Source organism: Acipenser ruthenus, chromosome 17 (genome assembly GCF_902713425.1).
Source record: "Acipenser ruthenus chromosome 17, fAciRut3.2 maternal haplotype, whole genome shotgun sequence".
Classification (NCBI taxonomy): Eukaryota; Metazoa; Chordata; class Actinopteri; order Acipenseriformes; family Acipenseridae; genus Acipenser; species Acipenser ruthenus.
Genome location: NC_081205.1, coordinates 28,950,900 through 28,969,534, shown reverse-complemented (window position 1 = coordinate 28,969,534; position 18,635 = coordinate 28,950,900). Strand labels below are relative to the sequence as shown.

At 34.6% G+C, this 18,635-nt stretch overlaps 1 protein-coding gene across 1 annotated transcript in view; it reads right to left on the bottom strand.

Annotated features, from left to right (window-relative positions):
• The window catches only part of lekr1 (leucine, glutamate and lysine rich 1), a 44,779-nt gene extending 27,005 nt beyond the window's left edge, over nt 1-17,774 (bottom strand). Inside the window, exons 1-4 of the mRNA XM_034039883.3 lie at nt 17,571-17,774; nt 17,120-17,228; nt 8,410-8,624; nt 1,808-1,927 (exon numbers count right to left, since the gene is read on the bottom strand). Coding sequence (XP_033895774.2) covers nt 1,808-1,927; nt 8,410-8,624; nt 17,120-17,167 — 383 coding nt within the window. The 5' untranslated portion in view covers nt 17,168-17,228; nt 17,571-17,774. The remainder of the gene's footprint in view (nt 1-1,807; nt 1,928-8,409; nt 8,625-17,119; nt 17,229-17,570) is intronic.
• Nucleotides 17,775-18,635: the final 861 nt, after the last annotated feature.

The window sequence follows — 18,635 nt, the reverse complement described above, 5'->3', positions numbered from 1 at the left end:
TCTACCTTTAATGCACTTTAACTCGCATTTATCTGCTCCCTATTTTACTGTATTTAATCCTGCACTTAATCCAATCTGTAGTATTTTGTATTTCACTTGCACTCGTATCTAACCCTGATGTAACTATCAACACTGTTATCTGAACTGCCCCGATATCAAATTATACTGTGTTTTGTATTTGCTCTTATTAGGACTGAAGTCATTGTATTTTATATCTTGCTCTTAATTGCACTGTAATTCTTAATAGGTAGTTTTTGTATACACCTGTTAGACCCTGGGTAAGGGTGTCTGCTAAGAAATAAATAATAATAATAATAATAATAATAATAATAATAATAATAATAATAATAATAATAATAATAATAATAATAAAACAACAATATCTCGAGAGAAGGGGTGGCTGTGTCTCCTGACATGACTGGGATCCTGGGCAAAGAGCAAGAGCCACAAGGCTTGATAATATCACTGATCTGAATAATATCACCTGACAAGGACTGCAACATAAGAACACCTTAACAGAGGCTCCATATAGAAGGCAAACTAGACTCATGTGTGCTTCCTTAAAAAAAATGGAGACAAAACCTTATTGTTCAGAAAAATGGTAGACATGTATAAAATGTATATCATTATTTTAAACATTTTTGATAAATCCCTGTATATATATATATATATATATATATATATATATATATATATATATATATATATATATATATTTGAAAGAGATATAATTTTGCAACAAAATAACATCATAAACCTAATGAAAAATATGACTGGGGAAAAGAATGTGTTGGCTGGTTAGAGTAGTCTGAACTGACACACTTTTATCACAAACACATTCATTCTTAAGGGTATAAAGTCAAAATCAGTAAATGTTTCATGGAATTATAATCATTGATCTGAGAAGTTTCTTTCAGTCCCATTTTCACTAACTTTTAGATTTTGGTGCAATCTGGACTAAGTACCTAAACAGTGTAAAACTATCCACCTCGCTGACACATAATAACTTCTAGAGTCACTAACCCTTTGGAATAAAACACAAACATAACATCTATTATGTAAACATATCAAATAAAATGTTTTGGGTGGAATATAAAAATATTTTGTTTCTTTCTGAAAGCTTTAGGAGAAAGAGGTCATGCAATGGGAGGGTATGGTATGTTCACACAAACTCATTGTTATTTTCATAACATAGTCTCAATGATGTATTGCATAAGGGTAAGCAGCAACCATTTTTGTGGCCTGATTACATTTACTTTGCACATTCCACATTGCAAAGCCCTCAGGCTTTTTGAAATGAGGACCTCAAGTTCTTATAGAATCAAACTGAATCGTCTACCGAAAGGAAAAGAAAACAAATAGTATGAAAGAAGGAGACATAAAGACAACTCAAATGTTCACATACTACTGTAGCCAAAAAGATTATTGATGACTTCACTTCTTCTGGACTGATTTTTTTCACATTTACGACTTGTCACTTACTTGCTTACATTCCTTAGCTTCTTGCCAGACAAAAACTATGCAAGCTTACTGGGTTTGTCCCATCAATTTGTCTGTGTGTGTGTATGTGTGTGTGTGTGTGTGTGTGTGTGTGTGTGTGTGTCTGTCTGTTTTAAAAGGTTCCAAAGGTTCCAGTTGTTTAACGTCTGCTGCTTTTTTCCTGCTGTGCTGTTTTTTTATATTTTCAGTGTCAGTACCAAATACTGTTAGTACATCACGCCATGCAACCTCTTGGGAAAATAAAAAAATAAAGCATTATATTTTCCTAACTTGATTTTGTCAGCGCATTGTTTTATCATTTCCTTACTTGAACATTTGGGACTGGTGTTCGGCTTCTTTCAACTTGTTCCCAATGATGCTCACGTCACCAATTACAGTCTCCAGTTCGGTCTGTTTGCCTGCCAATTCCATGCCAACGACTTTCAAGCTAAAAACAACAAAGAATGAGAAAACAATAGTAACATCAAATCCAATTCTAATTGTGCAGCAAATTATCTACATTTACTGTTTAAATTAGCAAATGCACCCACCACTTTTTACATTTTGAATGGATTCACTTATTTACAGAACTGGCAGCAAGACATTTTATAACACTAATGTTTATCATCAGTTCACATTTTCATCTATGAAACACTGGAGCACAACACTGAACTTCTTTATGCAGGCTTAAGAGCAAAATTTGTAAGTTCATGTAATTAACATTGTGAATATTTATTTGGGATTCAGTTAACCCATCATCAGTAATTTCCCTCAACGTTTCCCTCTAGCTAAAAGTTTATTTGGGCTCCTATTCTGGGAGTTGTTGTCAGAAATGGTTACTTGGCAGTTTAGCAAGTGTGTTTCTTCAATCCAGGACCCCTTTTGCGTATAAATGTTCTATCAGCACATTGTTCTGAAACGTATTTGAGTTTTGGGATGACTGTCATGGGTCTGACCTAAGAGAAGCAAAACATATTCTGATAGTAACCAATCCCACATTTAAACTCAGATGCTGTCTTGTGGTGTAACTTAATAAACCGAGATGAAAGCTGACTGAATGGAAGAGCTATCGTCTTGATCATCTTCTTTCTTCTTTATCCACTACTACCATAAGCATTATGTTAGAAAACCTGCTCCATATGGTTCAGGCATATTATGCATTAAGCATAGTGTTAGACAGTTTTTTTTAACCCATTTTTACAATGAAGCAACATATGGTTAAGACTAAAGACTAGCAAATATTGACCAACTGTTAGGTTCAAATGAATACATGATTACTCACCTGAGTCTGAATATTGTAAAGTACATCTGACTGTACCCCTCATGACTCACATTTAGGTCACCAAACTTACCTGTGCTAAAGTGGTTTTATTATTGGCAAATAACAGGAAATCAATGACATGCCGTCTAAATACAGTAGCAGAAACCCTTTTTACTCTGTACCTGACCCGAAGGTACAGTGGAGAATGCTTCATTAGTAACAAACTGATTATCCCAGACCAACCAAAAGCTCACTGATACAAGCTCCTTTCATGGCCCAGCACTGAGCAGATAAAGAGAGCAGGATAAAGATTGTGGTATTTTAGAAACATACGCACAGACCGTCCAAACTACAAACTGAAGCTTATGCCACAATTACAGGTTAGGTGTTTGATGTGATTCACAATGCTATTTTTAAAAGGAATATATTCCAGTGAAAAATCATGCTCTTAAAAGTGAGTGACATAAGGCTCAATGTTCTGCCAAAGGTAGGGTTGGGATCGTGGGCAAACTGCATCTATCACCTTGCTCCAATAGAAATGCTTATAAAGTCACCTTAAAATGTTTTATGATACTTCCTAACAGCTGTTTTACACTTTCTTAATCCTAATCGGTCTGTTATAATGTATTATTCCTATAATAATAAATAGCCTTCTGAACAAGCCAAGCCATGTTTAACAAACCTCCTCACATTGAATTTACTGTAATCACTTTATTTTGACAATTTTGTTTTAAAAAGTCATACATTTCAGTGGCTTGTCACCTCAATACATATGTTCTTACATACAGTAGTTGTCCAGACAGATGCCCTTTTATCCAGCAGCCAGCTACTGGATAAACTGCCACTAGGCAACCAGCTAATTTGTTTACGGTTAGCATAACATCAGACAAACATGACTGCCAGTCACAATGGCAAGCTTAAAAAATTGGGGAATACAATAAGAAATATACATCAAACAATGTACAGGAGGGTTTTTTTTTTTTTTTTTTTTTTTTTACAGTTTTTCAAAATGAGAAATGCACTCTTCCTCGACTCAGGAAACTGAATTGAAAGTCTTAGGCCAGAGGGTTACAGTTAACCATGCCAGTAAACCTCATTCTTCCGGAGCATGTAAAATTTGTACAACTACCTATTTGACTACAAATACCAAAGCACAAGCTTGCCTTTAAAAACTGGAATGCTGAATTTTATATTGCTCCTTAAAACTATAGCAGTGTAGTAAAAATGATGTTAAATATTGCCTACTTGACACTTTTTTGTAAAATTAAATAAGGTAAAAAATAATACAGGATAGTTTTAGATTTTAGTCATTTCCTGAATATACTAAGAGGATTTACTGACTAATTAAGTGCTGAATAGCTCAGTAATGACTAATAATGACTGTGGATTTTATTGGCTAATCATTAAAATAGTACTATCATATTGATATTTGCTGATTCCCTTTAATCTGTTAGTTTTGTAACAAGGATGGACACCGTTTATCCATTTTAAAATATTTACTGATTTACAGCAGAATGTGGCTACTTGCTTAGTTTATTCTCAAACTTGTTACATGGATGTAGTGGCAATGGGAAATATGGCAGACAGTGAACAAGATGGGGGGTTTCACAGAGCAGATTGCAAAGTTTGAACACAAAAGCAATACAAGCTGCTAAACATGGGTGAGGAATAAACACAGGAATGTGACCTGTGACACTTCTTGACACCTATAGTCTTAATTCATTTATTCAGTATCACTATATTTTGAAGCAGGTGCAAAGACAGTTTTTAATTAAAATTGTTGTGAACCATTCTATCAGTTAATTATCTCAATCACTTTTCCTCTGAAAATTTCTGGTGTGCTCAGAAATGTAATTGGACCCCAAGGAACAATATTTTTTCTAGTAAGTGCAAAAGGCAAATTGCCTGAAAATAATACAAAGTTTAATGCTATACAGCTTAAGCAAGAAACAACTTTGAATAATACATCAACTGTCTACGTTTCTTGTAGTTAAACCGTTAAAATAGTTTTACTCCTTTCAGAACATTTCCCTGATGTTGTTTAATTACAGGGAACAGTTTATTAAAATTCTTAATCTCCAAAAATCAGGGATAGAAATACTGTATACTGGTATCTTGCATCACACAGATTTTAATATGATTTTAATAGTAAAACTAGGTAAGGACAGTACTGCTATATATACCATATCATTGATGCCCAGTGTAAATGACGTAATGCCAACCATATAAAATAAGGAAGTTAAGTAATTAAACATGGTAAGTATTAAAGACCTAAATACAACACTGTTCATTTCTACAAATGTAGCTGTTATACTTCATCTAATCGCTGTCCAAACACCCACGGCTTTGCCATCTGTCGCCAGTGGCTTGCAAATCCAGATTAGACAAGTTTCTTGGGGGTGGAGGTCTGTGGGTTGATAATGCTTTTTAACTCCCACTCCAATGAATTACGAAGTATTGTTAATTTATTCTGAAGTCTTTATGCAGACAATGAAAAATTCTAACAGTCGTGTTTGCTTAGTATGCACTTTGTCAGATTAAATGAATAAACACACATTCTAAACCATTTCTAAAAACGGATTAGTGGACTAATAACAAAATTATATATCTTGCATTCAAAATGTCATACAGCTCTCTTCAATAAAATACAAAACACAGCAGGTTAATATCCAATTTGAAACTTGGAATACTACTTAGCAGATATACTGTGTACTTTTTTAACATATATTTTTCAAAATGCTAACAGTAGTTCAAGTTTTCTGCTGCATGAAGAATATTCATGTCTATGGATAATAATTCCAGACAGTGCCTCTAAATATATATATATATATATATATATATATATATATATATATATATATATATATATATATATATTTTCTCAGAGTGAGCGATTATATATATTTTTTGCACTCTGTTTTTTTTAATACTCTGCTATAAACAGGAAGACTACTTTCAGTGTAGCATGACCAAAAATAGAAATGTGTGTGAACAGCAGTGGCAAAATGCTGTATCTGCTTGTTCCTTTGGATGTGGCTTTGGGTAGTTTCAATCGGTTACAAATACAAAAAAATTAAAATAAAAAATAAATGCAGGTTGCTGATCAAACTCAGTTGTATTCTAACTGATTCATTCAAAATACATAAAGCCATGTATCATGCATTTTGTATCCACTAGCTATTCAGATAATATGCATCAATTTCAGGGTATTCTTTTGCCTTACAGATGAATTACTCAATTTACCATGATGTCATGATATAGTTTTAGAATATACTATATGTGGAATATTAATTAAATCTTGTTTTGTGAGTCTTTAACTTCTTAGTATCTCTTACCATTGTTTTGTGACACTACCAGTTCCAGTTATGCAATAGAGTTCATATTTTTATATTGCTGACATATACCAAATGGGGCCATATGTGAAATGTTTTAAGTGACCAATTAGGAATAATCGGAGAAAGTGATACATTCCGACATGGGCAATTGTGGGACCATGAGCATGTTTATGGTTTTACAAACTTGACAAAAAATTATTTTTTTGGTCATTTTTGGCTCCACTTTTATTTTTACCTAATGTGACAACTATTTAAACATCACTCAATATTAATCTTTAAAAAAAAAAAAAAAAAAGTATCTGTAAAAACAAGTTCAATGTAAAATGGAACTTGTTCCCTCATGAGAACATTGCAGGAAAAAATAAAAGTTGAAAAGCCCACTCAGTTTACTTGCCAGACCACACACAGAAGCTGTGCAAACGACTGCTTGTGCACTGACTCTCCTGTAGCATAGATGTGTTAATTTAAACTTGTAATCACCTGCATTACTGTGTGAAACATGATGTAGTAGTAAACTAGCTCCTGTCATAATTAGTATAATTTTATGTACTGTCAACTGGTGTTAATAATGTTTAACCATTTCTAGCACAGATTTGTTGACTATTCTAATTGGGGGGTTCTCTTTGGCACACACTTTTCCTGTGGTGGCAAGCTTGCTTGAGTGAAGCTATTTGATGTCTGTCACGGGACCACTGCAGCAACTCGCCAGGCAGCATTTAAACAAACATTTTTCAGTCATTTATGGGGGAATTTCACATGAATGTGATGTGAGGATAATCTACAAGACTGTTCCAAAAAGTTTAACAAAGTTATTCTGTCAGTTTTTCAACTAACTCTCATATTGAATTACTGTTATCATGCTCTATCTTAGAGCTAGCAACTGTAGGTTGCCCTTCCTTGGCAATAGAAAAAGCTGAAATAAGTTCAAATCAGAAGTAATTGAATATAAAATCAGCTAAGCAGTTCCAGATGGGAAGCAATCAGTTAATTATGGAATACTGTGACAAGGGTAATCAACTTTTCTATCACAATGATCATGTGCTATGACTCCAATAATTCAAGCTGTTCAAAAAGTAATAATAATAATAATAATAATAATAATAATAATGATAATAATAATAATAATAATTATAATAATAATAATAATAATAATAATAATAATAATAATAATAAAATAGTCCAGGCATGTGCCACTCACTTGACTACAACATACTTACAAATGTTCACCATCTATTCTCCCCATTTTTGTTGTACTAATGAGAATTCTTGTTATCAAAAAGCTCACACTAATCACTTAAAATAATGATTTTCAATTATGTTAGCTTATGGTTCAAATTTGTATCAATGGAGCAAACTTATGCTTTACGACAATGTACGCCTACAGTAACAGCAAAAAGTATATGAATAAACTTTATAGTGTATACATACAGTACCTCAGCTTCCATGAGGAGAGTAGAGTTATTATGTGGATGTTTTACATTGTAATGAGAATTCATTTTCATATGTAAATACTTCAAACGGCAACATGCTACAGTATCAGTTTGTATGACAAGATATTTTATAACCACAGCAGCTGGTTCCCATTAACTTCCTGTTGCAACGGCTATACAATAGGTGACCCACAATGCACATACTGGGCAGAAAGCTGAAGTTTACACTTGAGAAACTGGATATTTTTATTATGTACCACTACCACCATTACCGTCCTATTTTAACTTTCATTTTGCGTTCCTTCTCATAAGTGGTGTCTCTGACATTTGTATAGCAAGATAACATCAGTTCCTCATTAATTACTTTGGTGTGTATGCCACCAGACATCAACTGAATTCTCAAGAGAAAACAAAATATGAAGCATCAATGCATTTTTGGCTTGGTACATTATTATATTTAGTTTCAACACCTGAGACCTGATGTACAAAGATGGTGAAGAGGTTTGATAATCATAATTTGATAAGACCAGTTTCACGTTTTTACTAATTTATGTAATTTATGATTACTACTTTGAGCTTACAGACTGATTTTGTAAGCTGTCCAAAGAAATTATAACTTAAATTATACAAGTTCTCAAAATTGCCCTTACTCATTGGTAATCTTCTATACCAAGTTTGGTAAATCAGGACCTTAAAACATCAAAAACAAATTTCATTGAATATGTTAACATACATAATTTATTTACAAAAATAGTCTACCTTAAGGAATACTTCAAACTCTGGCTGCAAACATGCAACATCATTTTCTGTGATTACAAGGGGGGAAAATGTTCTGAAGTGTTTCTTTGAACTCAGCGGCTAAGTGTTTGAATTTAAAATGCACCGTGTAGGAGCACGTTCTAACCTCTCAGACTGTTGTTCACTGGTTGCCTTGTACTGCTCCAGACGCATGTTCAGGGTCTGTAAATCCACTAGCAGTGTCTTTTCTCGCTCCACACTGCCCCGATAAAACTCCACCTCAGCCTCCATTGCTTTGACTTTCTCTTCCATCAGCTTGAATTCGTGATGTATCAAGTAGCTGACTCCACAGTACTTACAAACCGTCTCGTCAGGATCCATCTACAAATCAATCAGGAACAAATGAAAAGTAAGGGCCCTATTCAAAAGAAGCAGGCTTCCTGACAAACAGGCTACAACTTGCTTCCTAGCCCTGAGCTTAAATGTGAAATCCCTCAACACACAGTACTTTAAACTGTATATTTTTGCTTTACAAAGTGGTACAACATGCAGCTATGAACCGAGGGCCTATTCTTAGGAGCATGATGACATTTTAAAGTAATGCTTTGTTCCATCACACTGGAAACAAATTACTAGCGTGGGATGTGCAAAAAAAACATCACCTACATTCATCACATTTTTAAATATACAGAATCAGTCATAACCTGCATCTCTACTATGGCAACCACAAATGCTACATCCTGGTTTTAGCTAATGATTTATGTTTCTACTTACAGGAGTACTCTTGACCACATAGGTTGTTACAATTAAACCTGCATCTTTTTCTTCTTAACTGTTAGAAAACCCCAAAATAGCCAAAAAGCAAACATACAGCATCAGTGAAAAACATATACATATAAATTGTCATTGACAATATTGTGTACAGGACATATACAGCGTATTAGTCTGCTGACATTTTGTCTGTTGACATATTGTTCATAAAATAAAGGTAACCCATTCCTGTATATATCTAAGAGGCATCCCTTTCAAGGAGATATTGCACTTACTCTTCAACAAGTTTTGATCACAGAAGCATAGCTAGGGGGACCCAGGCTCTCTCTTAACCACTGCCTGCCTATGCATTCCCATCACCTACCAACCATGTGCTTGGAAGGCTTGAAATTATTTTGCATTCCCCCTCCTCCCCCCCCGAAGGGTTAATTGTAAGACCCTCTGCCAAGTGTGATTAAGGTCCCGAGACTCACAGGAACAACATATTGAGCAACAACTTGACAGAACCAGTTAGGATTCAAACACAGGTCCTTCTGAGGAAGGGATTGGAAACACTAATGCGTTATCGCCTAAACCCATTGTTTAGAGCTGGTTCTGTTTTGTATGACGGGTATGTTTAAAGGTTTGCTTATGTTCTTCATAGAAAGCAGAAATGCATTCAATTTTAAGGCTAATAAAAATAACACAAGATGTGCAACCTGTAGACTTCTACAGTTACTAATGTTTTTGAACAAATGTTAAGATTTGTATTCACTATTGGTATCTTCACCACCAAAAAGCCTGGTGTGCACGAAAACTTTGGGGTTTATTATTAGTGGTAGCAAAGTGGCAGTAAATTTGGTTTTAATATATTCTTTTTATACCATTAGCCTAAAGCAAGCCTGCTGGATTTAAATGGTACAAAATGAAATGCCAGGAAAGGATAGGTCATGAAACAAATGTGATCCTCTGCATAAATAAGGGTGCAATAGCGAAACGAGCTTTTAGTTTTCCATTTAACCTGCATACTAAAATGATATTGCTTGGCTCCTACCTTTGTAGCAACAGTAAGTGATACTATGTAATGTAGGATGTAATGCAGATCTTCTGGCTCTATTTTAATTCCAGTGACACCAGTGTAAGCCCATTATATATTTTAGAAGTGTGCAGGCATTACTAAAAATAGGAGCATTCTGTAGGAAGGCAAGCCACCGTATGCATCTGAAATTTCAAAATGACGGTTTGGAATTATTCTCCATACAATATTTTGCATTGCTTACAGTATACATTTCTGTCTACAAATTATACTTATACATTGTGCATTGTGAAATATTAAAGCCGACATTATTGTGCATGAAACAACTAGTTAATAGCTTTTTAGGCTACACATGTTTTCTGTTTGCATTGTGGTTTCTGTTGTGCCCTGTTTGCTGACAGTTACAAAAGGTGTTGAAATTGCAGTGAAAGATAACACTGTCTTGAAGGCCGGTTGGGCTCAATCTGTTGCTAAGCAGAGTTGGGGTAACTCGTTATTACTGTAATAATATTACTTCTGTCAATAACGAGGTAATATAATACGTTCGATTTTTAATGGGAATAATAACATTAGTTACTTTCCGCAAAAAAGGAAATGAGTTTGTCTCGTTACCTTTTCTCTGTTGTAAACCTACATTAGTGGTCTTTTCTTTTTTAACCCCAACACACCAGACTGCTCTAATGTCGGTGCCTTGCCACCGATGACGCAATCTTTTCTGGGATGTCTCACAGCAATAATAAGCCATGAGGCAATCAAATAAGTCTATCTTAGTATTGTTATTGAATAAGGCTAGGCACTAGGAACAAAACCATGTGTATCCCTACATGCCAATGTTGATGATACACTCAAAAACATAGGAAATGTGTCTAATAGGACAAGCACGAGAGGAGGTTTACTTGACTGTACGTACCACTTTTATTTATTTGTTTGTTTGCTTGCTTGCTTGCTTACACAGTGGTGGCCACATTTATTGCATCACCCCCTCATTTCTACGTTTATGGCTTTATCATCATATAGTTCTTTTTTCTACAGACTTTTTTTGTTGTTGTTGTAATTGTTGATTTGCTATTCATGGTTTTATTGAAGTCTAACGTTTGTATGATTTTCTCTTCATAATCCAAAATTATTGAAAGTCAGGAAATATACAAAAACGAAATGTATTTATACTACAAAAATTGTAAAAACCTGTTTGACACATTTAATACATGAATTACCAGACTTATACAGTAGTTCAAAAGTTAAGGTGATCATATGGCTCTGTGTTCAGCGGGGCAGTTTGGGACAGTTCAGGATTTTCAACTCGCAACCCAATGCATTCTGGTACGTTTTACCTGTCTCAGGTACCATTCTTACCTTTAAGAGAAGCAGGACTACGCTTAACAGAATGCATTGGGTTGTGAGTTGAAAAGCCTGAACTATCCCAAACTGTCCCGCTGAACACAGAGCCATATGGTCACCTTATCAAAAGTAAACAACAGTCACAACAACTGTTTTCCAGGACAAGACAAGAGAAAGAAATATAATGAGTAATATAATGCGCTACTTTTTTTAATTAAGTAATAAGCCTGAAGAAACAAGTAGCAAGCAATAAGTTACTTTTTTTCAGTAAGGTGCCCAACTCTGCTGCTGAGTTACCAGCATTCAATCCAACTTATGGTTCTGTGCCATTTATAAAACAGGTTTTATTTGATGTTCATTATTTACATCATAATAATAACCCAGGTTTGATTGAAGCATAAAAAATGGAGTAAATATTCCCCTTGCCGAGGTTTATCTTTTGGAAGACAGATCAGTCACTATACATTGAGATTGTTCACTTGACTGCTTCCACTGATGTTATTTAGCCATAAACCAGATGGTTCGCCACTTGCAACAGCAGAGCTTGGCCTTAAGGAGAGCCTTCAGCTTCAGCTGCCCCACCACCCCCACGTTTGGAGCATGATAAACACTGCAAAAATAGAACAGGAAAAAAAAAAAAACATATGCAATCAATCACTTTCTACTCAATCAAGATTAATATTAGGACCTGACAAAGGACTACTAAACTGGTTACAGGATCGATTTTCTCTGTTGTAGAACTCAGCAAGCTATTGGACAAATTAAATAAAGCAACCGTGTAACAACTATTAACATTTTTCATACAGTACTGAAAATAAATATGGAAATTCTTTATGAAAATTATGCTTTTTTCCAAGTTTATATTTGAATTAACAAATACAGCAAAAAAAATGCACAAAAATATATTTAATTAAATAGAGTTTGGACATGGAATCAACAAAAAGTCTCATGAAGCACTGGAGACCAATCCCCTCCCATAGTGTGCAATGTTGTAAGTTTGGGTTGCCTTGGTCTTGGTAGAAGAGTATCTTCTCAGGATATAAATTATGCATTGCATGTACAACTGCATCTGCCAGTATATTCAGATTCAACAGGTAAACGTTGCCAACTTGTCTCACAGTAAGACATCCCCAACCATATATAAACTGTAAAGCTTGTTTTAAATTTGTATTTCCCTGAGATGCAATCGAACTTTAGATCTACACCGGGAGCTGGATTCTTCGGTGACCCGTGCTGGCGGCTATACCAAAGTGAAAGATTTATAAAGACTGTAATGAGAATAAATTACAGTAGCATTTGTTATCCATTTTTTTCTACCATTTCTAAATGAATAAAGAAGAACCCTACTGGTCCAAGATTATATATGAAAACAATATATATATATATATATATATATATATATATATATATATATATATATATATATAGTTTCAATTTCATGGAATCAGGCATATACAAATAATAAAAGCTGTTTTGCCAGCGTGTGACTGAGTTTGAAATAAAGGTTACCATCCTCGGCAAGATTAATGTACTTTCTACTCAGAGTAAATAAAGTATTCTAGGAAAACCACTTGATTTATTGAGCTCCTCAACACAAACAGCCAGCTCAGCACTTCAAGCTGATGAACCGTGATTAAATAGAAACTTTAAATTCTGCTTGAGTTTTCGTGTAAGCTATTGTTAAAGGCATAATTTAACTGCAGGCAGGGGGAGGTCAATTTCATTCAAGTTGTTTTGTGCTACTTTTATAATGTTCTAATGTGTTACTCCTTTCAGAAATATGTACTTTGCTTTACTTACCACTCACTTCAAAATAGGGCTTTTGTACCATTACGGATCAGAACACAGTGTCTTAGAATAATTGTGCCTTTCATATTTATATTCCCCCACTTTGTCTTATTTATTTTTTTTTTTTATCATAAGCTACCCATTTTCGGGGTCATAATGTCAACAGTGTTCTAGGGCAAAAAGTACTCTGATGTAATAAATGATGTTCCCTCATCCACTAATGGATAATGCAGGTCTATTTGTCCAGAATATCATGTGCCTCTGAGGCGCTGGTCGACAGGAACACATTGCACTAAATTAATTCCCCAAGCATCAACACTATTCATTCTCTATGTAGTACTCTGAGGGAGGAAGGCTTATCAGCATTACAGTACCAGAGTACTGTATTAAGCCATTGTGATGAGCACTGAAAACACCCTTTGAAAACAGAAGGTTTTCATTTTCAGTGAAAAACAACCTATGAATAGATGTGACCTGTTTTCAAACATATAACACATCAACTTCAACTAGAAGATTAGATATGAAGCCCATTAGTCCACATTATACAGCATACCATTTTTTAAGTATAGAATGCTTCATTGTTAAAATGCTGGCATTATTACAATCAAAAGTCTAAGGCCCTAAAGTCTAATACTGTTAATAAACTTGGCAAGATAAAATAGAGAATCCATTAATCAGGAAATAAGGCATAATGTGCATAAATTAGACTAACATATTGAATGTGCTAATATTGGCGAATACATGCTGCTTTTTAAGAAACAAATAATATTCTAAATAGCTGGAGAATTTGTATATGTCACTGTTAATGTACTGTACGTTAATTATTATTAAACACAACAAAAATAATTTAAATAGTAGCTTAAGCACAGTTTTCAAATCATAAAAACTATGTTATTATTATTTTTTCGGATCCTTCTTGTGGTGCAAGGTACAAGAGACTTTCTTTACATATCGAAGGCAAAACAATTGCACTTTAAATCCCACAAAAACGTTGCTTAGATTGTACAACATAACAAGTCAACCACAAGGACATTTACACTCCCATGATATTATGTTTTGAAAAGACATTCACACAGTGTGCCGTATGAAGTGCCAACAAAGGTTTAGTAGATTTCCATTATAAGCAAAAACAAACTTTTCGATCCCACTCCAACACAATGGCAATGCACATTAAGGCTAAAATCACAAGGTTCAAGAGTCAGCTAACAAGGTTTGAAAAATATTTTGATGGAATTATCTTCCATTTCTAGTCCTTGTGGGTACCCTGCCATAGAACCGATTTTGTGTGATATATTCAATTAAAATGTATTATGTTCTGCCTTCCTGATCTACATGATAAAAAAAATATGTCTTGCTTCCATTTCTATACAGTTTGGGTACAGTACTTCAAAATTAATTCTCTACACAGAAACATGAAAGCATAAAGTCATTTTCTTGCTCTGTTGGCAGTTGATTTTTCTTAATATAGGTAATCACTACACTTAAACCTGCTGTATATGTCACAACTGTAATTTGTAAACCTTGCACTGATTAATTTAATCTTTTTTGTGCAATATGTCCAATAATCACTAAGACATAACAGTAGGTTAACTTGAACACTCAATCATAATTTGAGAGGTAAAACGAATAGAAAAATCTTACATCTAACTCAGAGATAACAATGCCTGGAAGGCAATAAATGTATTGTTTATCTGCTTGACTATTTGCGTCAGCCTTCCCATTTTAAACATCTTCAGAAAAGGCAATAGCACCAGGAGAAAGATCAGGGCAGCGGCAAGTAAGTTATTTATGATCATCTTTGTGGTACCTCAGCAAGTACTAACTTACACTGTTCAAGGGAATTATTTACATTTCTGTGACTACTTTATGGGGATTATCAGCATTTGACAATAACATAATTTCCACTGATTTCATGATTTTCTACTTAGACCTCCATCTGAATAAATGAAAATTGCAAAATAGGGTTAAACTAATTATTTTATGCACAATGAATTACATTACCATGTTCTGTGTGAGTGCTGATTGCCTTTTATCATATGTAAAATGTGCAAGAAATGGATTATGGAAGCTAAAGAAGCTCTTAAAGCATTTTAATCTACCTTCCTTGTTTAAAGAGTGATATACAAAGGGCCATCCCTCTTTATACAACTGCTCCATGTGACTAGCAGTAAAGAAAAATGCCACTGCCATGCATTGTTTCCTTGACAAGCACGCAGACATCAAAAAAGGATTACAAAGTTAATAGATTTGGGTTTTTACCCCATTGATTCTGTGAAATTCCTGAGTGTGGTCTTTTTGATTTTACAGAGATAAAGGACCCCCTGTTCTGTGATTACACTCATCTGGCTCTCCAGGCATTGCACATCACATGTTGGGAAAACTTGCTGTTGCTCGAGGTTTTTTGTGGGATGTAGGGGGTGGAGGACTAATAAAACGACTGGAGAAGTATCTGTTTCAACCCATTTTACATATAATTAAAGACAATCAGTACTTACAAATCAAATGTTCTACAAACGTGTAAAGTACTCAATAATAAAGCAACATTTTCTTCAACAAAAATGTCTTGTTATGATACCAAGCGGGTGGCATTAATACAGTATTCACAATATTGTTTGCATATTCATAAAGTATGATTTATAAATATATAATATTTAATATAATATAATATACCTTAGTCCAATTCAGTTTAGCTATTTCTCCTAAAAATAAACCAAAATGTTTATCTGTGGCTTATTAGAGTAGCATCATAGGTTTGATCCCTTTCTGTGGAGAATCACCCACCTGTGTTTTCTGACATTTACATAAGTGCTTCACTAAGCATACAGTATGTAAAAATGTAAGTATGACAATGCAAGCTTAGCATAGCCTTGCAGTGGACAGCATATATTTTAAAAGCCTTTACAATATGTAAGTTGACCACTAAATTAATTGGTACTACACAGGAAGCAATTCACCCTAGGCAGGGGTTCAAATATTTTGTACATGTCCCTGACTAAACTTGATATGTAAAAATGTAAGTATGACATACATACATACGTGCATATCAGGACAGACATACATCTATATTTCTAATTCTGACTCGCTCAGTAACTTGTGCTGAAGTGAACTAACCAGGCTTCATCACAACTGGAAAAGCAGTACTGTGTATGTAGAAACTCTAAAGTGTGATACCTACGCTAGGTAGAGACCAAATATCTGAAAGATTTTATAGATCCATTTTATTGCCCAGTAAAGAATAAGAAGCTGTATCAGTCTGGTCATTTTTTGTATGAAACGCAGCATGGAGCATAGGCTTGGTGGTCCAGTGGTTAAAGAAAGGGTACTTGTTACCAGGAGGTTCCCGGTTCAATCCCAGCCACTGACTCACTGTGTGTGACCCTGAGCAAGTCACTTAACCTCCTTGTGCTCCGTCCTTCGGATGAGACATAAAACAAATGAGGTCATATTGTAAGTGACTCTGCATCAGTAGTTGTTGATGCATAATTCACTCCCTAGTCGCTTTGGATAAAAGAGTCTGTTAAATGACTAAATAATAATGAAGTGCTTCCTGTCTGGGAGCCACTACTCCACCATAACTTGGATCACATGGTTTATTTTGTATACATTGTCTAAAAAGTTCACTGCTTTAAAGCACCTGTGGTTTGATATTTATATTGGACAGATATAGCAGAAGCCTTACGTACATCACAAGAAAATGTTTACTTAAACCTTGGAAACTGTTTATTTAATTACTCAACACAGTTTTCAAGGGTATGTAGATCATAATGTCCTAAATTGGTATGAGCTCTGGATTAGAAATCGGTTTCTAATCCCCTGTGATATTTTATCGACGTGCAAGTGCAATTACCTCTAATGCAATAAAAACTAGAACTGCTTTACTTTGGCACATTTTACACTTCACTTTTTTTTTTTTTACATTCTAGAACAAAAAAAATTGAAATATTGAAAAAGATTAAAATATTACCTGCTGAATTTCAACAGGTAAAGGGTGACTCGGTGTGTGATTTTCCATGTCTTCTCTGGGATTAAGCAGCAGCTGTTTCGTGTATGCAAGGTGGTTAGAAAAGGCTTTCCTGTAACAAAACACAACAGAACGGAATCCATGCAACGGTGTTAGGTGTTTCCTAGAACTTAAATCCATGTTTGCTTCACGTTCCACCAATAACTTTTAAAGCAATCTAGTACAATTTAATAGTTTAACTTGGGGGGGAACTCGAATCACACACACACACACACACACACACAAAATCGTGGTTGTTAATAAAACAGCACAATATAATTTTTCTATTGAATTGCTGGAGTGTGTAGGCTGATATACTTTACACAGACGTATTCGCATACGGATTGTTATTGTCTTTTTGCCTTTGATAGTAACTAGGGCTATCGAGGATGTATTAATAAGTTGTAACACTTACCGGTTTGCAATTTTTTGTTGAATAAAATCAATCCAGTACGTAATACTGAATCTGTTTAGCTCTCTGCACTTTCAGGCGACGCTAGCGTCTCCTGAAACTATGGCAACTACGCTCGCAAAATACGTCGGACGTAAGAATGACTGACGCAAGACCAAACCGAGGGTACAGAATTCAGCAGCAGTATTCCAGGGTGCAGCGATAGGAAAAGTATTATTTGTAAAGATTGTGAGATTTTTTTTTTGTTTGCTTATCTGCTGTATCGTCTTAAAAATGCATATATATAATTGACAGACTATCACTCGGGTTGTTAAGAACACAGCGCGGGGGTAAATAGTTGTGATTGTTTTTTATTATTATTATTTTATTTTAATAGACGTGCTCGTTGCGTGTTTTTCACAGGCGTGAGATTATGTGAATGTCGTTTATTAATTATGAATGCTGTTTGTGGGTCGTGTTCGTCTCCTGTCGGAGTCGTGTAGACTGTGACTCAGGTAAATCGCGGTCATCCACATGCTTTCTTGCGGGGATTCACTTTTTTTTTTTTTTTTACAAAAACGAATGGAATGTGCATTAAAACGAGTTACGATGTGCTAGTTTCAAAGTGAATCCTCAAACCGATTTAACCCACGCTGTCTGCCTGTCACTGACGATATCCAAAGCCACGCTCACGCCAAATCCGGCAGAAATGCATAAATTATTACCTTCGTGACGTAGTGCAGAATTAACAATGTCAAGAAGATCAATTTTGAAATGTAGCTCCTTACACGTACCTCATTTTAGGAGCTGCGTGTACATGTTAAGAACAAGAAACATAGCCGTTATACAAATGGGTTTATTGTATTCACAATTTAAGTGAAGCAAACACAATTGTACGATTCAATATATTCATAAAAAAACATGTTATTCGTCATGAGATCTATGATTAAAATGTAACATATTACAATAATTAGTATCATAATTAAAAATATGTTTATTTATATTTAATATGCTTTTGAATTATTTTTATACTGGAAAAAGCAAACATTTAAGCTTAAAATAAAAATATAAAAGTATAACGGCTTAGGA